Here is a 15358-nt window from a genome sequence, read left to right as displayed (position 1 = left end):
TGTACTCTTTGGCATTATCACTTCTCAAAGTACGAATAGATACATTAAATTGAGTTTGAATCTCAGCACAAAAAGCACAGAATATAGAAAACAACTCAGAACGATTTTTCATTAAATATAACCAAGTTACACGAGAATAATCATCCACAAAAGTAACAAAATACCTGAATCCAGGTTGAGACAAAATAGGAGAAGGACCCCAAACATCAGAATGAACTAACTCAAAAGGAACACTAGCACGTTTATTGACACGTGGACTCAAACTAACACGATGATGTTTGGCAAACTGACATGACTCACAATCTAACGAAGATAAACTACTATATTAGGGACACAGTTTCTTGAGCAAAGGAAGGGATGGATGACCTAAACGACAATGAGCCTCAAAAGCGGAAGCAACACTCGAACAAGCAATAGAGGTTGGCGGAAGTGGGTCAAGAACATACAAGCCACCAGATTCATGTTCTTTACCAATAATCTTCTTCGTCACAAGATCCTGAAACAAACAATGATCAGGAAAGAATGAGATGCAACAATTTAGATTACGAGTGAGTTGACTAACAGAAAGCAAATTAAAGGACAAATCAGGTAAATGTAAGACTGATGACAAAGATAGCATAGGTGTAGGAACAATAGTGCCAGATCCAAGAACAGAAGATGTTGACCCATCAGCTAAGGTGACAACAGAAGTGGGACTGTGAGACTGAAAAGTGGAAAAGAGACGGGAATTACCTGTCATATGATCTGTGGCACCAGAATCAATGACCCATTTTGAGGATTTGGAAAGAAGGCATGCATTAGAGTTACCTGAATCAGCAATCGCGATGTGACGAAGAAGATGAAGACTTAAGTGTTTCCCGATACCTTGAGAACTTGGCAAATTCATCGGCGAAATAAGGACCGATTTGTCGGATGCATCACTAGTGCTTGCAATATTGGCGCAGTGTTGTTGTCGATTCTTAAATTGTAACTTCCTACACTCGAACTTGGTGTGGCTCGGTTTCTTACAATAATTGCACATGATGCTCCCAGAATTTGGTGTGCGGTTATCAGGTCCTTGTGAATTACCTCCTTTAAATCCACTTGGAGTAGAGTTTCTTTCCGGTGCAGAATTATTACGACTCACCAAGGCGCTATTCAGAGGAGTTGAAGAGGTAGTCTCTGTGCAAAGAACACGAGTAAACACATCTTGTAAAGAGGAGACATCAGAACCAGAGAGAACTTGTGACTTTGCAGAGTCAAATTCAGATGAGAGTCCTTCAAGAAAACTCATAATAGCCATCTGTTCTCGTTGGCGCTGTTGAACTTTTACATCAGGACTAAACGGTAATAGCACATTAAGTTCTTCATATGTTTTCTTGAAAGCCATAAAATAATTCATAAGAGACTTATCTTGTTTCTCCGCGCGATAAAAAGCTTTGCAAACATCATATATGCGAGATATGTTGTCTTTGCCAGAATACAAAAACTCCAAGTAACCCATTAGTTCTTTAACCAATTCACAATGATTAATCAAACTAATTACCTCATTATCGATAGAATTTCGAATTTGAAGGAACAAGCGAGCATCCTCACGGAGCCATATTTTCCTTGAATCGTTTGTTTCTTCAGGAGGATCGTCGATCAGTGATCATCTTTGTCAATACTCCTCAAATACAGTCGAATCGTCTTACTCCATTCCAAATAATTCGAACCAATCAACTTATGATCCGTGATTTTAGACATCACGGGAACAACATCAGAAACAACAACTGATTTTGAATCTGATCTCATCTCTGCCATAATCTCAAAAGCAAACACAAAGGACAGAGAAAAAGAACAAAAGAACACCAAAGAATGAACACCCAAACACGAAGAAGACAAACAAATACCGAATTACAACCTAGAACAGATGCGAGTGGGCTTAGAAGAACCCAGTGAAGAATCGGCAACAGAACGCCGTCGAAGGCGCCGTCACACGCGCCTCCACGCGCCGGCGCGTGAGCCCCACGCGCAGAAGCTTCAGGCGGCGCGTGAGCCCCACGCGCGAGGAATCCGGCGACCGGACTTCGGTGGTTCGTAGATCGGAGGCTGGGCAGTCCTCTTATGTGGGCGGTGAGAAAAAAAATCTTCACTCCAAATAGGATTTTCGAAAAAAAACAACCCTAAACTCAAACCCTAATTTTTTTTTTTTTCAGAACCCTAATTTCGAATTTCGAATTTTGAATCACAATGCTCTGATACCATGTAGAAAATAGTGATTCGAATTGTGTATTGATTTCATAGAATAATACATATTTATATACAGAGTTAGGAGACTAAATATCTACTAAATATCTACTAAATATCTGCTAAATATCTAACTCTCTTACAGCTAATATACATCTAATATCTAACAGGTATATTTTGTAAATGTTTGTAAAATCAATTCAGGATCCCAAAGTTTATAAACTTTATACTGTATAATTAGTAAAGTTTATATTTATTATGAAAGTTTTTGTTAATTTTTTTTACTAATCCTTTTAATTAACAAATATTAGCACAATGATTTAGAATTTATTGTGGCGCGCCTAAACTAGTAGGGCGTGACAGTAAAAGACTAAAATATGTACAACTAATGAAGAATAAGAATTATTTATCAAAAAAATAAAGAATAAGAATTGGAGTCTTTTTTTAGAAGCATTTTTTAAATTACATATTTGAGTTACATTATTGAAATTTTTTTATCTCATGATCCCCTTACACACACTCTAATACTCTTTATATGACCACTTAAGTTAGTCTTAAGTGATTTTCTTGAAGTTTTTCTTAGTTATATAGGTATATACTATTTGAAAATTGAGAATAATAAAATGAGTATTATTATTGGGTACTAGTGGTGCCGAACACTTTCTATAGGTGACACTATACGATTAGTTAGCAATATTCTCTAAAAGTAATTTTATTAAGTTATATGAGACCGATACTTAATTATACTAATAGTAGTATGTGATTGATGAGGTCATGAGGGTGCTAGACACCATTGGTGTCTTTTAACAATTCTCTAAGGGCTCGTTTGGAATGCCGTATTAGGTCATATTGTATTGTATTATATTTTATGCAATATTTTTATGTGAAACTATATGTGGTATTATTATATAAAAATATGATACATAATCTAATTCAATATAATACGCCCTAATACGACGTTCCAAACGAGCAGTAAGAGAGTAGGTGTCTTAGGTAATGACACATGGTGTTTAGGGATTGGTGGAAGGTCCACTCTGTACAGAAAAGATTTAGCTAGTGCTGAGTATTTTGTTTTGTGCATGTCTTGTTGATTATTGAGACATTTGGAAGAAATGAGGAATTAAACAAGAATGAGTTGAAGGTAAAGAAAATGATAAAGTTGAATGGAATAATTGCCTTTAACTTAAAAAAGGATAGCGCACTCTTAAAGAAAGCCAAAAGAACACTACTTTAGCTACCTCATAAAGTTTCCACTCAAAGCTTTACACTTTGATTATATGCTTTATGTATATATATGTATAAATTTATGTCTCAAATTTGTTTCTCTTGCTTTTTATTTATTTATATTATTTTGCTTCCATGCAGCCTTTGTCTAAGACTCTGTGAGAGTCTTAGTTGTTAAGCCAATATGATGAATATTTGAGTAGCCATAAAAATGGTGAAAGAATAATATTTTGTAGTTAGATAATCTTTGAAATGATACAGAATTATAATAAGTGTTTTTCTTAAAAATGTGGAACTATAGTAAATATCTATTATCTACAATATAGTCTGGGGTGCACGTCAAGTATTTATAATTACGATTTCTCTTACAGTGCATGTGTCGTGTAGTCACTAACTCATTCTAGTATTTTCTTTAATAATAATTTAGACCATGTATTTTATAAATAAATTAAATTGATATCCTAATCTAATATTGGTCAAATAATTTTTCAAGATGACAATTGTTAAATTGATGTTTAGTCTAGATAGGAAGTTATTGTTGAAAAATTAAGCTCAAGTATTAATGTATTAAAAAATTATTTAACCAAATTTAAACTCTAGGTATCAATTTATTTGTTTCTGATTCCTATTATTTGACAAAACAAATGGTAAACACTTAAGCCATGATATAATCCTACATATCTACAGATACATATTACTATGGACTCTTTCATTTTTAAAATTGAAAACAAATAAGTTAAAAAATATATAACTACTAACTGTAATTTGTATTTTTATTACACCATGTTGGATTGTAAAACAATGTAATTTGTATTTGTATAGCTACGTACAATTTATAAAAGAAGACTCTATCTCATCACTCAAAAATATTAGATGCCTCATAATTTGATCAATTATTCCTTGTTTGTTATAAATTGGTTAGGTTGGGATTTAAATTTAATAAACAATTAAAACTCGAATCTCTTGTTTTTTCATTTGTAACTTGTAAGTAGAAAAAGAATCTCACAATATACTTTACTCGGATTTTATAGAGTTAGTAGTTCTATCTTCTCACCCATAAACCAATAAAATTCTGCCACGACACCAATTGGACTAAACGTCAAGTATTTTAGTGAGTTGGCAATAAAAAATAGATTTAGTTATAAGAACTAATCAGTGCCACGTCATCATGTAGTGCAGTGGTCCCCACCAAGTGAAAGAAGGACTCATGGAACTTCCTCTTTTTCTTTTCTTTTCTTTTTTCCCGGTTCCCAAACAGCGCCTCTTTTTCTTTTCCATTAAAGTTCGAGAAAATCAAATCAAATCAATGGAGTCACAAACTCAAACCAATCACTCCCAGCAAACCAGACGAGCCATGAAGAAATCTTCATCAAGAAACTCTGACACATCTCAATTGGACTCGCCCCACTCGCCTCTCCGATTCCACTCCCCTCTTCGATCGGATGCCGGTGATCCACCTGAAAGTCCGCCCTACGAGTCTCCGGATTACTCTCCGGGAAATCTACCGGATAACTCCAAAGCCATCGTCCCTGTCGAAAAGGTTAATCACTATCAGGATAATCACCACTCGCTGCGACAGTCTACCACTACTGATAATCATCAACAGGTGATCAATCACCCACTTAAGAAACCTCAGCCGAATGCGACCGTGCAGCCGACGACGGTGATCAATAGAGCGATGAGGGAAGAGCCTACTCAGTCGGTTGCCAAGGTAGGACCCGTCACCGGAGCCAGTGGAGGCGAAAATGGAAGCGGCGGTGGTAGGCGAACAAATTTAGCGCCTTCTACGGGGAGGAGGTCGAAGAAGGAGGATATGTTGAAGAGTGCTGCCTTAGGGTTTCGGGTGAGTGAATCCATTCTCTGCTTAATTTCGTTCTCCGTTATGGCTGCCGATAAAACTCAAGGCTGGAGCGGCGACTCCTTTGATCGATACAAAGAATACAGGTATATACATATACAAATTTTCCAAATTCAAATTAACATATAGTGATATTCTCTCCCCTCTTTTGTTAGAAATATTTCCAAATTTGAACTTATTGGGCTATATAAATATATAAATTCTGGTGTATCTTTGAAATTTTCCTTTTTAAATCTTTTCTTTGGGCTAAAATATTCATTAATGTCATCTACTTTTATGACTTAGTATTTGACTATGGAAATTTTAGTTTCCATCATCAAGATTTCGATATTAAAGAATTTGTTTAATTATAATAATAAAGAGAAGAACTAATTGCTGCCCACCTTCTTAAATTGAGTGAATTAGGAGTGATGACTTTTCCCACTAATTAATGACTTGCAGTGGACATTGCCCCCTTTTGAATTTTCTCATTTAAATAACTTGACTCTGTGAAAAGCCTAATCCCAATCCTAATTTGATTTTTCATTCTGTCCACAGGTACTGCCTATCTGTGAATGTTATTGCATTTGCATATGCCCTATTTCAAACCTATGATCTATCATACCACCTTGCAACCGGTAAACACGTGATCCGCCACCACCTTCGTCGTCATTTCGAGTTTTTCATGGATCAGGCAAGTAGTTTACTTCTATGGCTGTATGATTAACGTACGTGAATCTGATAGGCTATAAGAGAGGTTAAACAATGTACTTCATGTCTTTTTTAAGCATGTTTCCATGGACCTTGATCCTTGATTTCGGTTCATTGCTGTTTGATCCAGGCTGCATATTTTAGACCAATTCTAATTTAGGGGTTGAACAAGGGTTAATGGGTGCATCTATTTCACACCTGTGTCTTTGTAAGAACTCTAGCTTGTGAGTTGGTGCTGGTTTCTAAAATATTGGCTTAAATTGATAACAACTCTTACTTCTTGTGTTGCTATCCAATTTAGTATTATCTGATAGTGCAACATTTCAAGTAACATGAAGTAAAATAAGAAGAATTTGGTTAGCTTTCTCAAGTTTGGTATGAAGTTTTGGTGTTGTACTGATTGCTGTCTTGTTTTTTTTGAACAAACAATGATAGATATTAGCATATCTTCTGATGTCGGCATCATCATCGGCAGCTACTCGTGTGGATGATTGGCAATCAAACTGGGGTAAAGATGAGTTCACTGAGATGGCAAGTGCTTCAGTGGGAATGTCCTTTTTAGCTTTTGGTGCCTTTGCCATCAGTTCCATCATCTCCGGTTACAACCTTTGGACTGAATGAGAACTCTGATCTTATATTTGATCTTATTGCTTGTAGTTTTTTCTCAGTTTATAAATGTGGGGGGAATAACTAAAATGGAATGTGGAAGAAAATATATAATCCTTTTTTATTGTTGTACAGAAATAGCTCTAATAGTAATTTATTTTTTTTTTTTTTAAAAAAAAAGAAACATTGTAAGGGGTGAGATACTGAAAAGTTATGTTTGAAATTGTAATTCGTTTCTGCTATATTTTTACAAATATACCTTATATATGTGTACATTATTTTGTACAAGCAAAGAAAATTGATGGCATTAATAAAACAAGCAAACATAATATTTCTTTTCGAGACTCATTTCATAAAACAAGAAACAAACCAAGTTTCAACATAGCTGTTTGAAATGACAAATCACTATTTCGTAGGACTAGCAGTAGCAAGCGACAACAGCAATCAGTAGACCAACATAATCCAAAAAAAAGAACATAATCAAACAAGTACACCTAAGAAAAAACATAACCATAATCAAACTAGTACACCAAAGGAAAAAAGTTTGAAACAACAATAACAAATTTTTCAAAAGAGTGAGAAAGCCCACTACCAACATTTGAACTTTCTCTTTAGCTCTATCTCATTATTATATTCCATCTAAGTTCCAAATCCATTAATTTAAGATTCCAATTCCATTAATTTAAGATTCCAATTCCATACAAAGCTTATTATACAACTAAGTTACTAATGCTTTGGCTATCTACTCTAGGATCTTGCTTGTTACTCGTCTTGGCTATAATATGGTTGTATTGGAGTTTAATATTATTATGTCATTCTATACATTTTTTTTTTTTAGTAGTCTGGCTACCCTATTGTATTATTACTGTTTTACCGATAAACTTTTGTGATTAATGATATTGTTTGGTACCTTGTTTTTTCTTAAATTAACTTCTACTAAATTTACTCTAAAGGTCTTAAGACTCTTAACAAGGTCGTATTTTTTTCTTTTTTTTTTTTAAAAAAAAACAATTCTTTACAAAAGTATGTACAATTACAACTATAATTACTTCAAATCTTTTCAGCAATAAAATTGTAGAGTGGCTCCGCTTCTATTTAAATTTTGAGAACTTTTTTAGTAGATATAATTTTTAAAAATAAAATTAAGTTAAATGTATTTTTTAATTATTATTTCTTTTCATCAATAAACTGCTATAAGAGAATAACAAACAAACAACATTATTACATTTTGTTAATAAAATCTTTAAGGGCTTGTTTGGTACGCCGTATAAGGATTGTATTGTATTAAATAATAAATAATACTATGTTTAGATAAAGTAATGTATTATATTAATTATTACGGCCAAATTTTTTATACAATGTATGTTGTATTATTTAATACATAATAAATGGTTCGTATTAGCTTGTATTATAATATTTACAAAAGATTGGGAGTCAACACCAATCTCCGACGTAGACCCAGACCCAGACTCGGGACCCAGACTCGGACTCGGGACCCGAGACCCGGAGCCGCTCGGGACCCAGACCCGACTGGGACTTGGGACCCGAACCTGAACCCGAACCCGGGACCTAGACCCGGACCCAGACCTGCCTGGGACCCGAACCCGCCCAGGACCCTAACCCGAACCCAGACCCGAGACCTAAGACCCGAACCCGGACCCGAGACCCAAACCCAAACCCGCCCGGGACCCGAACCCGGACCCGGACCCAGGACCCGGGACCTAGACTTGGGACCCGGGACCCGGATCCGGACCCAGACCCGGGACCTGGACTCGGGACCTGGATCCGGACCCGGGACCCGGGACCCGGACCATAGTTGGTGTTGGGATTGAGTGTATGAAAATATATTATAACTTTACACAATCAATTAATACAAGTCAATACCAAACATTGTATTGTATTAAATAATACTAATACAATACAATACAACACAATCCAACATAATACAATACAATAATGCAATACAATACGGCGTACCAAACAAGCCCTAAAAGTTAAATCTCTCATATTCCTATCGATTATGTTTAGGATTCTACCCTTTGAGAGCCCCTTTAACCAACCTCACAACATAACTTATAGTAAAAAGCTTACTAGTATCATGTATACAATCCACAAAGTATAGACAATAGCAACCACAAGAACAGAGATGACATGACAAAAATGATAAATGTACAATAATTCCACAAACTACTCTCTCTCTCATGGATCCGTTGGTTGAGTCTGCTTACTTCATGTAAGTTTTTGTGTGTAAGGCCTGACCTTATTTCTTTTAATGTTCTTGTTTACAAGTTCTTTTTACGGTTCTAGCTAGTGTGTCATAGTGCCCCTTGCTTTGGTGTTGTTTGTGCTTCTTTGGGTTTTCTTGGGGGTCTGATCCTTGTTATTACCTCGTTATTGTGAAGTTTCTTCTGGTTAGTATGGGGGAAAAGGGAAAAGAGATTCAAGTGGAGTTTGTTGATTCTGAGAAAGATGAACTGTTATCTAGAGACAGTGGTCTTGAGATGGAAATGTTAGAGCTCTTTGAAGATATTACATTGGAGGATGTTGTGGCTAGTAAGGCTTGTGTGGGTAAGGTAGTTGGGTGTAAGGATATGCCGGCATCAGTAGTGAAGAAGATCCTTGCTGGCGTTTGGAGGAGGCTGGGTTATTGGCGAATGAAGAAGTGTGACGATGGAGTTCTTGGATTCTTTTTTGAGGAAGAAGAGGACTACCATTTTGTTATGGAAAAAAGGCCATGGATTATCAATGGTGTTCTTCTTAACCTTAAACCTTGGCCGATTGAAGGAGAGGTCTCAGTTGGAGAATTTGATGTGGCATTATTCTGGGTCCAATTCCATGGACTCCCTACCCGTTTTTTATCAAATGAGAATGTCCCAATCCTTGCGAAGAAAGTGGGAAACCTGGTTAAGATGGAGGAGAAGCGTAAAGAGGACATTGTTAGAAGGGGTTATCTTAGATGTTGGATAGAGGTTTGGATGGCTCATCCCTTCCCATCAGAGTTCTTTCTTAAAGCTGATGGGAAGCCTGATTCTTGGGTCCAATTCAAATATGAGAAGCTTCCCCATCTATGTTTTAATTGTGGCAAATTGGCTCACTGGGATAAAGTTTGCTCCGTTCAGCCTACAATGGTCATTCCCACGGAAGGTCCTGCAGTCCCAATGTATGGAACATGGATTAAAAGCGATACGGGACGGTCTAATTGTTTTAATATGAGGGGCAAGGGGACTATCAGATCGATTGTGGCCAGGGAGGAAGTTCCTGAATGGGACGTTGGGAAACCATTTCGGAGGCACACCTGGAAACGAAACCAGAGATCGGAGGAGGTCAAGAACACCACTGCTACATCGTCGTCGGAGGGCCAGGTGCTGGGTCCAGTGACCGTTACTGAAAAGGACAATGATGCTGGACAGAAAAGAAAATTCGTACAAGAGGGTACGCCCATTACAACAAATTCGAATTTGCAGGGTACGGATGGATTTTGTGAGAAGGTGACAGATGGAATTGTATTAGGTAATGTCTCTGGTGTGCAAAACGTGGAGATTATGGAAAACGTACAGCTGGCTTTGAATGAAGTTGGGCCAAATTTTTTAGATTTGCCAACCCCTGATTTCTCCTTTGGGCCTGAAGGTAGTGAGCTGATCCCTGATATTGGGCCTACAATCGCTCAAAGCTTAGATATCCCTCACTCTTGGTTGTGTAGATCCCAAACTCCCCATGACTTCCCTGAGCCCACTCATATTAAATGGCCCAATGATGATTTGGAAGCCCAAAAGATGTTTTTTCAGCTTTATGGGCCGGATGTTACTGATTTATACAAAGCTCAGGCTTCCCTTATTTGTAATCCCCCTGATTTATCCATGATGATTGTTCAACTATTGGGCTCAAAGAAAAGGAAACCACATACGTGGTATCACCCCTACCCAGCAGTCACGAATTTTTCCCTCCCTGAATGTCCGGTTGTTGAGGAGAAGGCGGATGGCGTCACGAGTGTTGCTGCAGAACTTAATAACTTTAGCTTGGGGACGGGCTCTGGCAGTCGTCCAAGAAGAAGCTCTCGAAAGAAAGCCTGGAATTTTGCCTCTGGAGTTAGTGGGGTAAGCAAGGGATCGGGAGTGAAGACTCGTCGAGGAAGGAGAATCGCAGACACCAAGAATGAAGAGGTAAATGTTTTCTCTAGAAATTTGGAGGTAATGGCAAGGAGGCGGCCTCAAGCATGCCCCCACCATCGTCATGAGGTGTTTATCTTGGAATTGTCGTGGGATTCGTAGGCCCACGACGGAGAGAACCTTACGAGGTTTAATCCATGATACAAATGCGGATTTGGTTTTTTTGGCGGAAACAAAAGTTGGGATGGTGGATATGGAGGCCTGTATTAATCGGTTAGGCTTTTTAAATGTAATTGGAATCCCATCTGAGGGAATTGGTGGTGGCTTTTGTCTGGCTTGGAGGGATGCTGGGTTGATTGAAATTCAACAGGTCTTTGAATCGGGGTTCCATGTTGTTATTCCTGAGATTAATGGTGGGACAAAGTGGCACTTGTTTTGTATTTATGGGACGCCTTATGTCGAGAAGAAGAAGGAATTCTGGAAATGGTTGACGGATATTGTGCGGGAATGTAGGGAGCCGTGGGTGGTGTTAGGAGATTTCGGAGCCGTGAAGGGGAACTGTTAAGGAATTTTCTTCATGAGGCTGGGGGTGTGGATTTGGGATTCCAGGGAGTGAGGTGTACTTGGAAAAATGCGAGGAAGGGTGAAAAGAACATTCGCAAGCGTCTTGATAGGGGTTTAGCGGATTCTTCATGGTGTACAAGCTTCCCAAATGCTAAAATTCTGAATCTCCCTATCTTAGGATCGGATCATTCTCCAATTCTTCTATCGAATTCAGAAGTTCAGTCGAAGCTTAACTATCCTTTTCGTTTCCTGGAAGTGTGGACCTCAAGCCCGGAGTGCGAAAAGGTTGTGAATGGGGCTTGGAAGTTTGAGGCGAGAGGAAGAATTGATGAAGTTTTGCTCAAGAAATTGGGGAATACAAAACGTGAGCTGAAAAGATGGAATCAATTGTCGTTTGGCTTCTGTGATAAAAATTTAAAGAAACTTAAATCGGAGCTGGGCGATATTCAAAATCAATGGCCTTCTAAGGAAAATTTGGAAAAGGAGGCTACTGTTCAATTGAGTATCTTGGAGATGGAAGCAAATTTGGAGAGGATTTGGAAGCAAAAATCAAGGGAAAATTGGATCCACAATGGTGATGGCAATACCAAATTTTTTCACGCGTCCACGGTGATCCGGAGAAGAAGAAATACTATTGATCGAGTGGAAAAGAATGGGGAGTGGCTTCTTAGTCGCGAGGAGATTGGGAATTACTTTAGGGAGAATTTTATGCAAGTGTATGAATCCCAAAACCCGAGCATTGGCAGAGACTTTGACACTCTGTTCTTGGAGAGTGTTACGGATGGGGAAAACGCAGACATTAGCAGATGCCCGACTGTGGAAGAAATCAAAGCTGTGGTCTTTCAGATGCATCCTCTCAAATCTCCGGGACCGGATGGATTCTCGAGCATCTTTTACAGAAAATATTGGCAAATTGTTGGAGCAAAAGTTTGTGAGATGGTGCAAGGCTTCTTTGAAGATCCTACAGTGAGTAAAAATCTGAATCATACTTTCTTGTGCTTAATTCCTAAGATAAATAATGCTACTCGTTTTGATCAATTCCGCCCTATTAGCTTGTGTAATTTTTGCTACAAAATTATTTCCCGCATTGTTACGGACCGATTAAAGGTGGTCATTGATAGATTGGTTTCTCCCTACCAATCTGCCTTTATCCCGGGTAGATGGATAGCGGAATGCTCTATCATGGCCCAAGAGGTTCTCCATAGTTTCAAGAGAAAGAAGGGTAAACAGGGAGTGATGGCGACTAAGACGGATATGAGCAAAGCGTATGATCGCTTGGAATGGAGTTTTCTCTTTCGAGTCTTGAAAGCGAATGGTTTTAGTGATCAGGTGTGCTCCATTATTATGGGTTGTGTGACTTCTGTGTCTTATTCGGTGCTCCTCAACGGAGCGCCTTTGGCTCCCTTCAATCCTAAACGTGGTCTGCGCCAAGGAGACCCGCTATCGCCGTATCTCTTTATTTTGTGTAGTGAGGTGCTTTCGAAACTGATTTGTAGAGCTGAACAAAGAGGGGATTTGTCTGGTGTCAAGGTGTCTCGTGAAGCAATGCCTATTACCCATCTTTTTTATGCGGATGATGCTATTTTCTTTTGCAAGGCTAATGGTTCAAATGCAAAAGCAATTTTACAATGTATTAATACTTATGAACTTTGGTCTGGTCAGAAGGTAAACAAAGGAAAAAGTGGAGTGGTTTTTTCATCTAACACCCCTCAAAGGAATAAAGATGAACTAAAATCTATGCTGGGTATGAATGGGCTCGGGCCTCAAGAGAAATACTTGGGTAATCCGTTCTTCTTTTCGGCTAATAAGCGCAGTGACTTTAAGTTTTTGAAGGAGAAGATTGTATCTCGGCTTGAGGGGTGGAAGGCTAAGAATCTTTCTCAAGCGGGTCGAACTACTTTGGTTAACTCGGTCCTTCAAAGTATCCCGGGTTATTTCATGTCAACGGCTCTAGTTCCAAAGTCGGTTTGTGAGGATCTTGATAGAGTGGTGGCCAAGTTTTGGTGGATAGGAAACTCGGAAAAACAGCGTTATCGGGCGTACAAGAGTTGGAATGAGATATGTCAACCTAAACGTTGCGGGGGCCTTAGGTTAAGAAGGTTCAGCGAGATTAATATAGCCTTATTAGCTAAGTTGGGATGGATGGTGCTTACGGGTGTTAACAAACCTTGGGTAAGACTCCTTGAGTCGAAGTACTGTCAAGGATTAGATGTTTGGCAAGTGGATAAAAGGTCAGGGGATTCGAGAGCTTGGAGGGGAATTCTTGAGGCAAGACATGTTTGTATTGAGGGGGCTGGTGTCCTAATTGGTGATGGGGAGACTGCTCTTTGGGAGCGGCCTTGGGTTCCTGGTAAATCTATGGAAGAGGTTCGGAATGGCTTCCACTATACTCGGAGACATGCTTTTGTCAAGGTCTCGGACTTATTCTTAGAAGGTTCGAGAGTGTGGAATGAAGAGCTTATTAGAGCTAGCTTTGATGAAGATGTGGCCTCGGCTATTCTAGGCATCAGGCCGTTGTTGAGCAGTGGAGATATCATCTTTTGGAAGGGGTCCAAGTCTGGGCATTTCACGGTGAAAAGTGGCTATTGGGTAAGTCAATGTGGCAGATTTAAGAGTCCCCTCAAGGTCTGGGAGAGATTATGGCAGTCTAATATTCATCCTCGTTTGAAACTGGTCCTATGGAAAGCCTGGTCTGATATATTACCTTCCAAACTTCGTTTGGGTTTGGTAGATAAAAGCTGTCCATTTTGTCATGAGGAAACAGAGTCTGTGCTTCACTTGTTCTGTTTCTGCAGTGTTGCACGTGCTGTGTGGTTTCAAAGTGCCTGGGGAATTCGTGTGGATGACTTGCACTGGGAGGAAATCTCTCATTTTGGTTGCTGGTGGGCCCAAGCAAAGGATGAAAGGCTTCTCTTATTCTCAGCCTGTCTTTGTGAGATGATTTGGAAGTGGAGAAACAAGATCATTTTCCAAGGGTGTTCTTTCTCTTTGGCGAAATTGATTTCAGATATTAATCTCAGAGTTAAGGAGATGGAGATGCGGATGGCGCCTTTGAAACTTATGGATCGGTCTCAGGATATTGACGTAGAGTTGGATTTTCAGAATATTGATGACTTGCAGTGTTTCTTCTCGGATGCATCTATCTTGAATGGGGCTGCTGGTGTTGCAGCTGTCAAGGTTAATGTTGCTGATGTTGGGGAATCTTGGGTTGCTTCTCGCTTCCATACGGTTTCTGGGGTTCTCGAAGGGGAGCTGTTGGCTATTTACTTGGCTCTACAAATGGCGTGCGAATTGGGGGCTAAAAAGATCAAAGTCCTGTCGGACTCTAAGGTGGCGATCATGGACTTGAAAAATGGCTGTTTGCCTTATGCTTGGGGCACTTACCCTGTTTTTGAATCTTGTCGATGTATTTGTAAGTGTTTTGATCTTGTTGTGTTTGTGCATTGCCCTCGGTCTGAGAACCGTGTGGCTGATGCTGTAGCGGGTTGGGCGAGATGTGCCATGGCCTGCTCTGAAGGCCTGCTAAAGGACTTAGCTCCTGCAGTTGCCGCAAGTCTGATGTAGTTGTTTTCGCCTTTTCTTTCAATAAAATCCTTTCTTAACAAAAAAAAAAAAAAAGAACAGAGATGACATCAGAAATAGTGCTCTTTTTCTGAGAACCAAACTAAAATAAGCCAATCTAACTGGAGTCACAAAGTGCAGTCAAGCTAAATTGTACACACACTACACCACTACAAACTACAATAAAAAAATAAGTAATAATTGTTAAATAGTTACTTAATAGAGTTATTTTAGTTTTTTATTTATTTGAGTCTTTTATATTAGTTGCCTAAGACTTTCTTATTAGTTGTATTCTTTCACTTTTAATTTTACAATTGAATATGCACGCTAAATTTCTCTCTCTCTCTCTCTCTCTCTCTCTCTCTCTCTCTCTCTCTCTCTCTCTCTCTCTCTCTCTCTCTCTCTCTCTCTCTCTCTCTCTCTCTCTCTCTCTCTCTCGTACAGCTTTCTAGGGCTGGTGCTATGGCAAAAACCAGGGCGAGGCAGGGGAAGCAGCAACCGGAAGTCAAAAAAACAAGGAAAAGAGGGCCAACCTCTACGG

General features: G+C 38.9%; 2 protein-coding genes across 2 annotated transcripts; both read left to right on the top strand.

Annotated features, from left to right (window-relative positions):
* The first annotated feature begins 4403 nt into the window (after positions 1-4403).
* Positions 4404-6884, top strand: LOC115709949 (CASP-like protein 4A3). The gene is made up of 3 exons (XM_030638219.2): positions 4404-5376; positions 5828-5963; positions 6416-6884. Exons 1-3 carry the CDS (start codon positions 4640-4642, stop codon positions 6599-6601), a joined length of 1059 nt encoding a protein of 352 aa, XP_030494079.2. The 5' UTR covers positions 4404-4639; the 3' UTR covers positions 6602-6884.
* Positions 6885-10936: 4052 nt separating this feature from the next.
* On the top strand, positions 10937-14820 carry LOC115704452 (uncharacterized). The gene is made up of 2 exons (XM_061112629.1): positions 10937-11062; positions 11206-14820. The coding sequence occupies exons 1-2, from the start codon at positions 10937-10939 to the stop codon at positions 14818-14820; spliced, it is 3741 nt and encodes a 1246-aa protein (XP_060968612.1).
* Positions 14821-15358: the final 538 nt, after the last annotated feature.

Source organism: Cannabis sativa, chromosome 3 (assembly GCF_029168945.1).
Source record: "Cannabis sativa cultivar Pink pepper isolate KNU-18-1 chromosome 3, ASM2916894v1, whole genome shotgun sequence".
Lineage (NCBI taxonomy): Eukaryota > Viridiplantae > Streptophyta > Magnoliopsida > Rosales > Cannabaceae > Cannabis > Cannabis sativa.
The sequence above is the reverse complement of the archived record's forward strand: the minus strand, read 5'-3'. Positions and strand labels throughout refer to the sequence as shown.

Coding starts and splice junctions, on each gene's coding strand:
- LOC115709949 (XM_030638219.2), top strand. CDS start 4,640: ATGGAACTTCCTCTTTTTCTTTTCTTTTCTTTTTTCCCGGTTCCCAAA. Junction 5,377..5,827: donor GATCGATACAAAGAATACAG/GTATATACATAT, acceptor TTCTGTCCACAG/GTACTGCCTATCTGTGAATG. Junction 5,964..6,415: donor TCGAGTTTTTCATGGATCAG/GCAAGTAGTTTA, acceptor AAACAATGATAG/ATATTAGCATATCTTCTGAT.
- LOC115704452 (XM_061112629.1), top strand. CDS start 10,937: ATGGTGGATATGGAGGCCTGTATTAATCGGTTAGGCTTTTTAAATGTA. Junction 11,063..11,205: donor GGTTGATTGAAATTCAACAG/GTCTTTGAATCG, acceptor GCGGGAATGTAG/GGAGCCGTGGGTGGTGTTAG.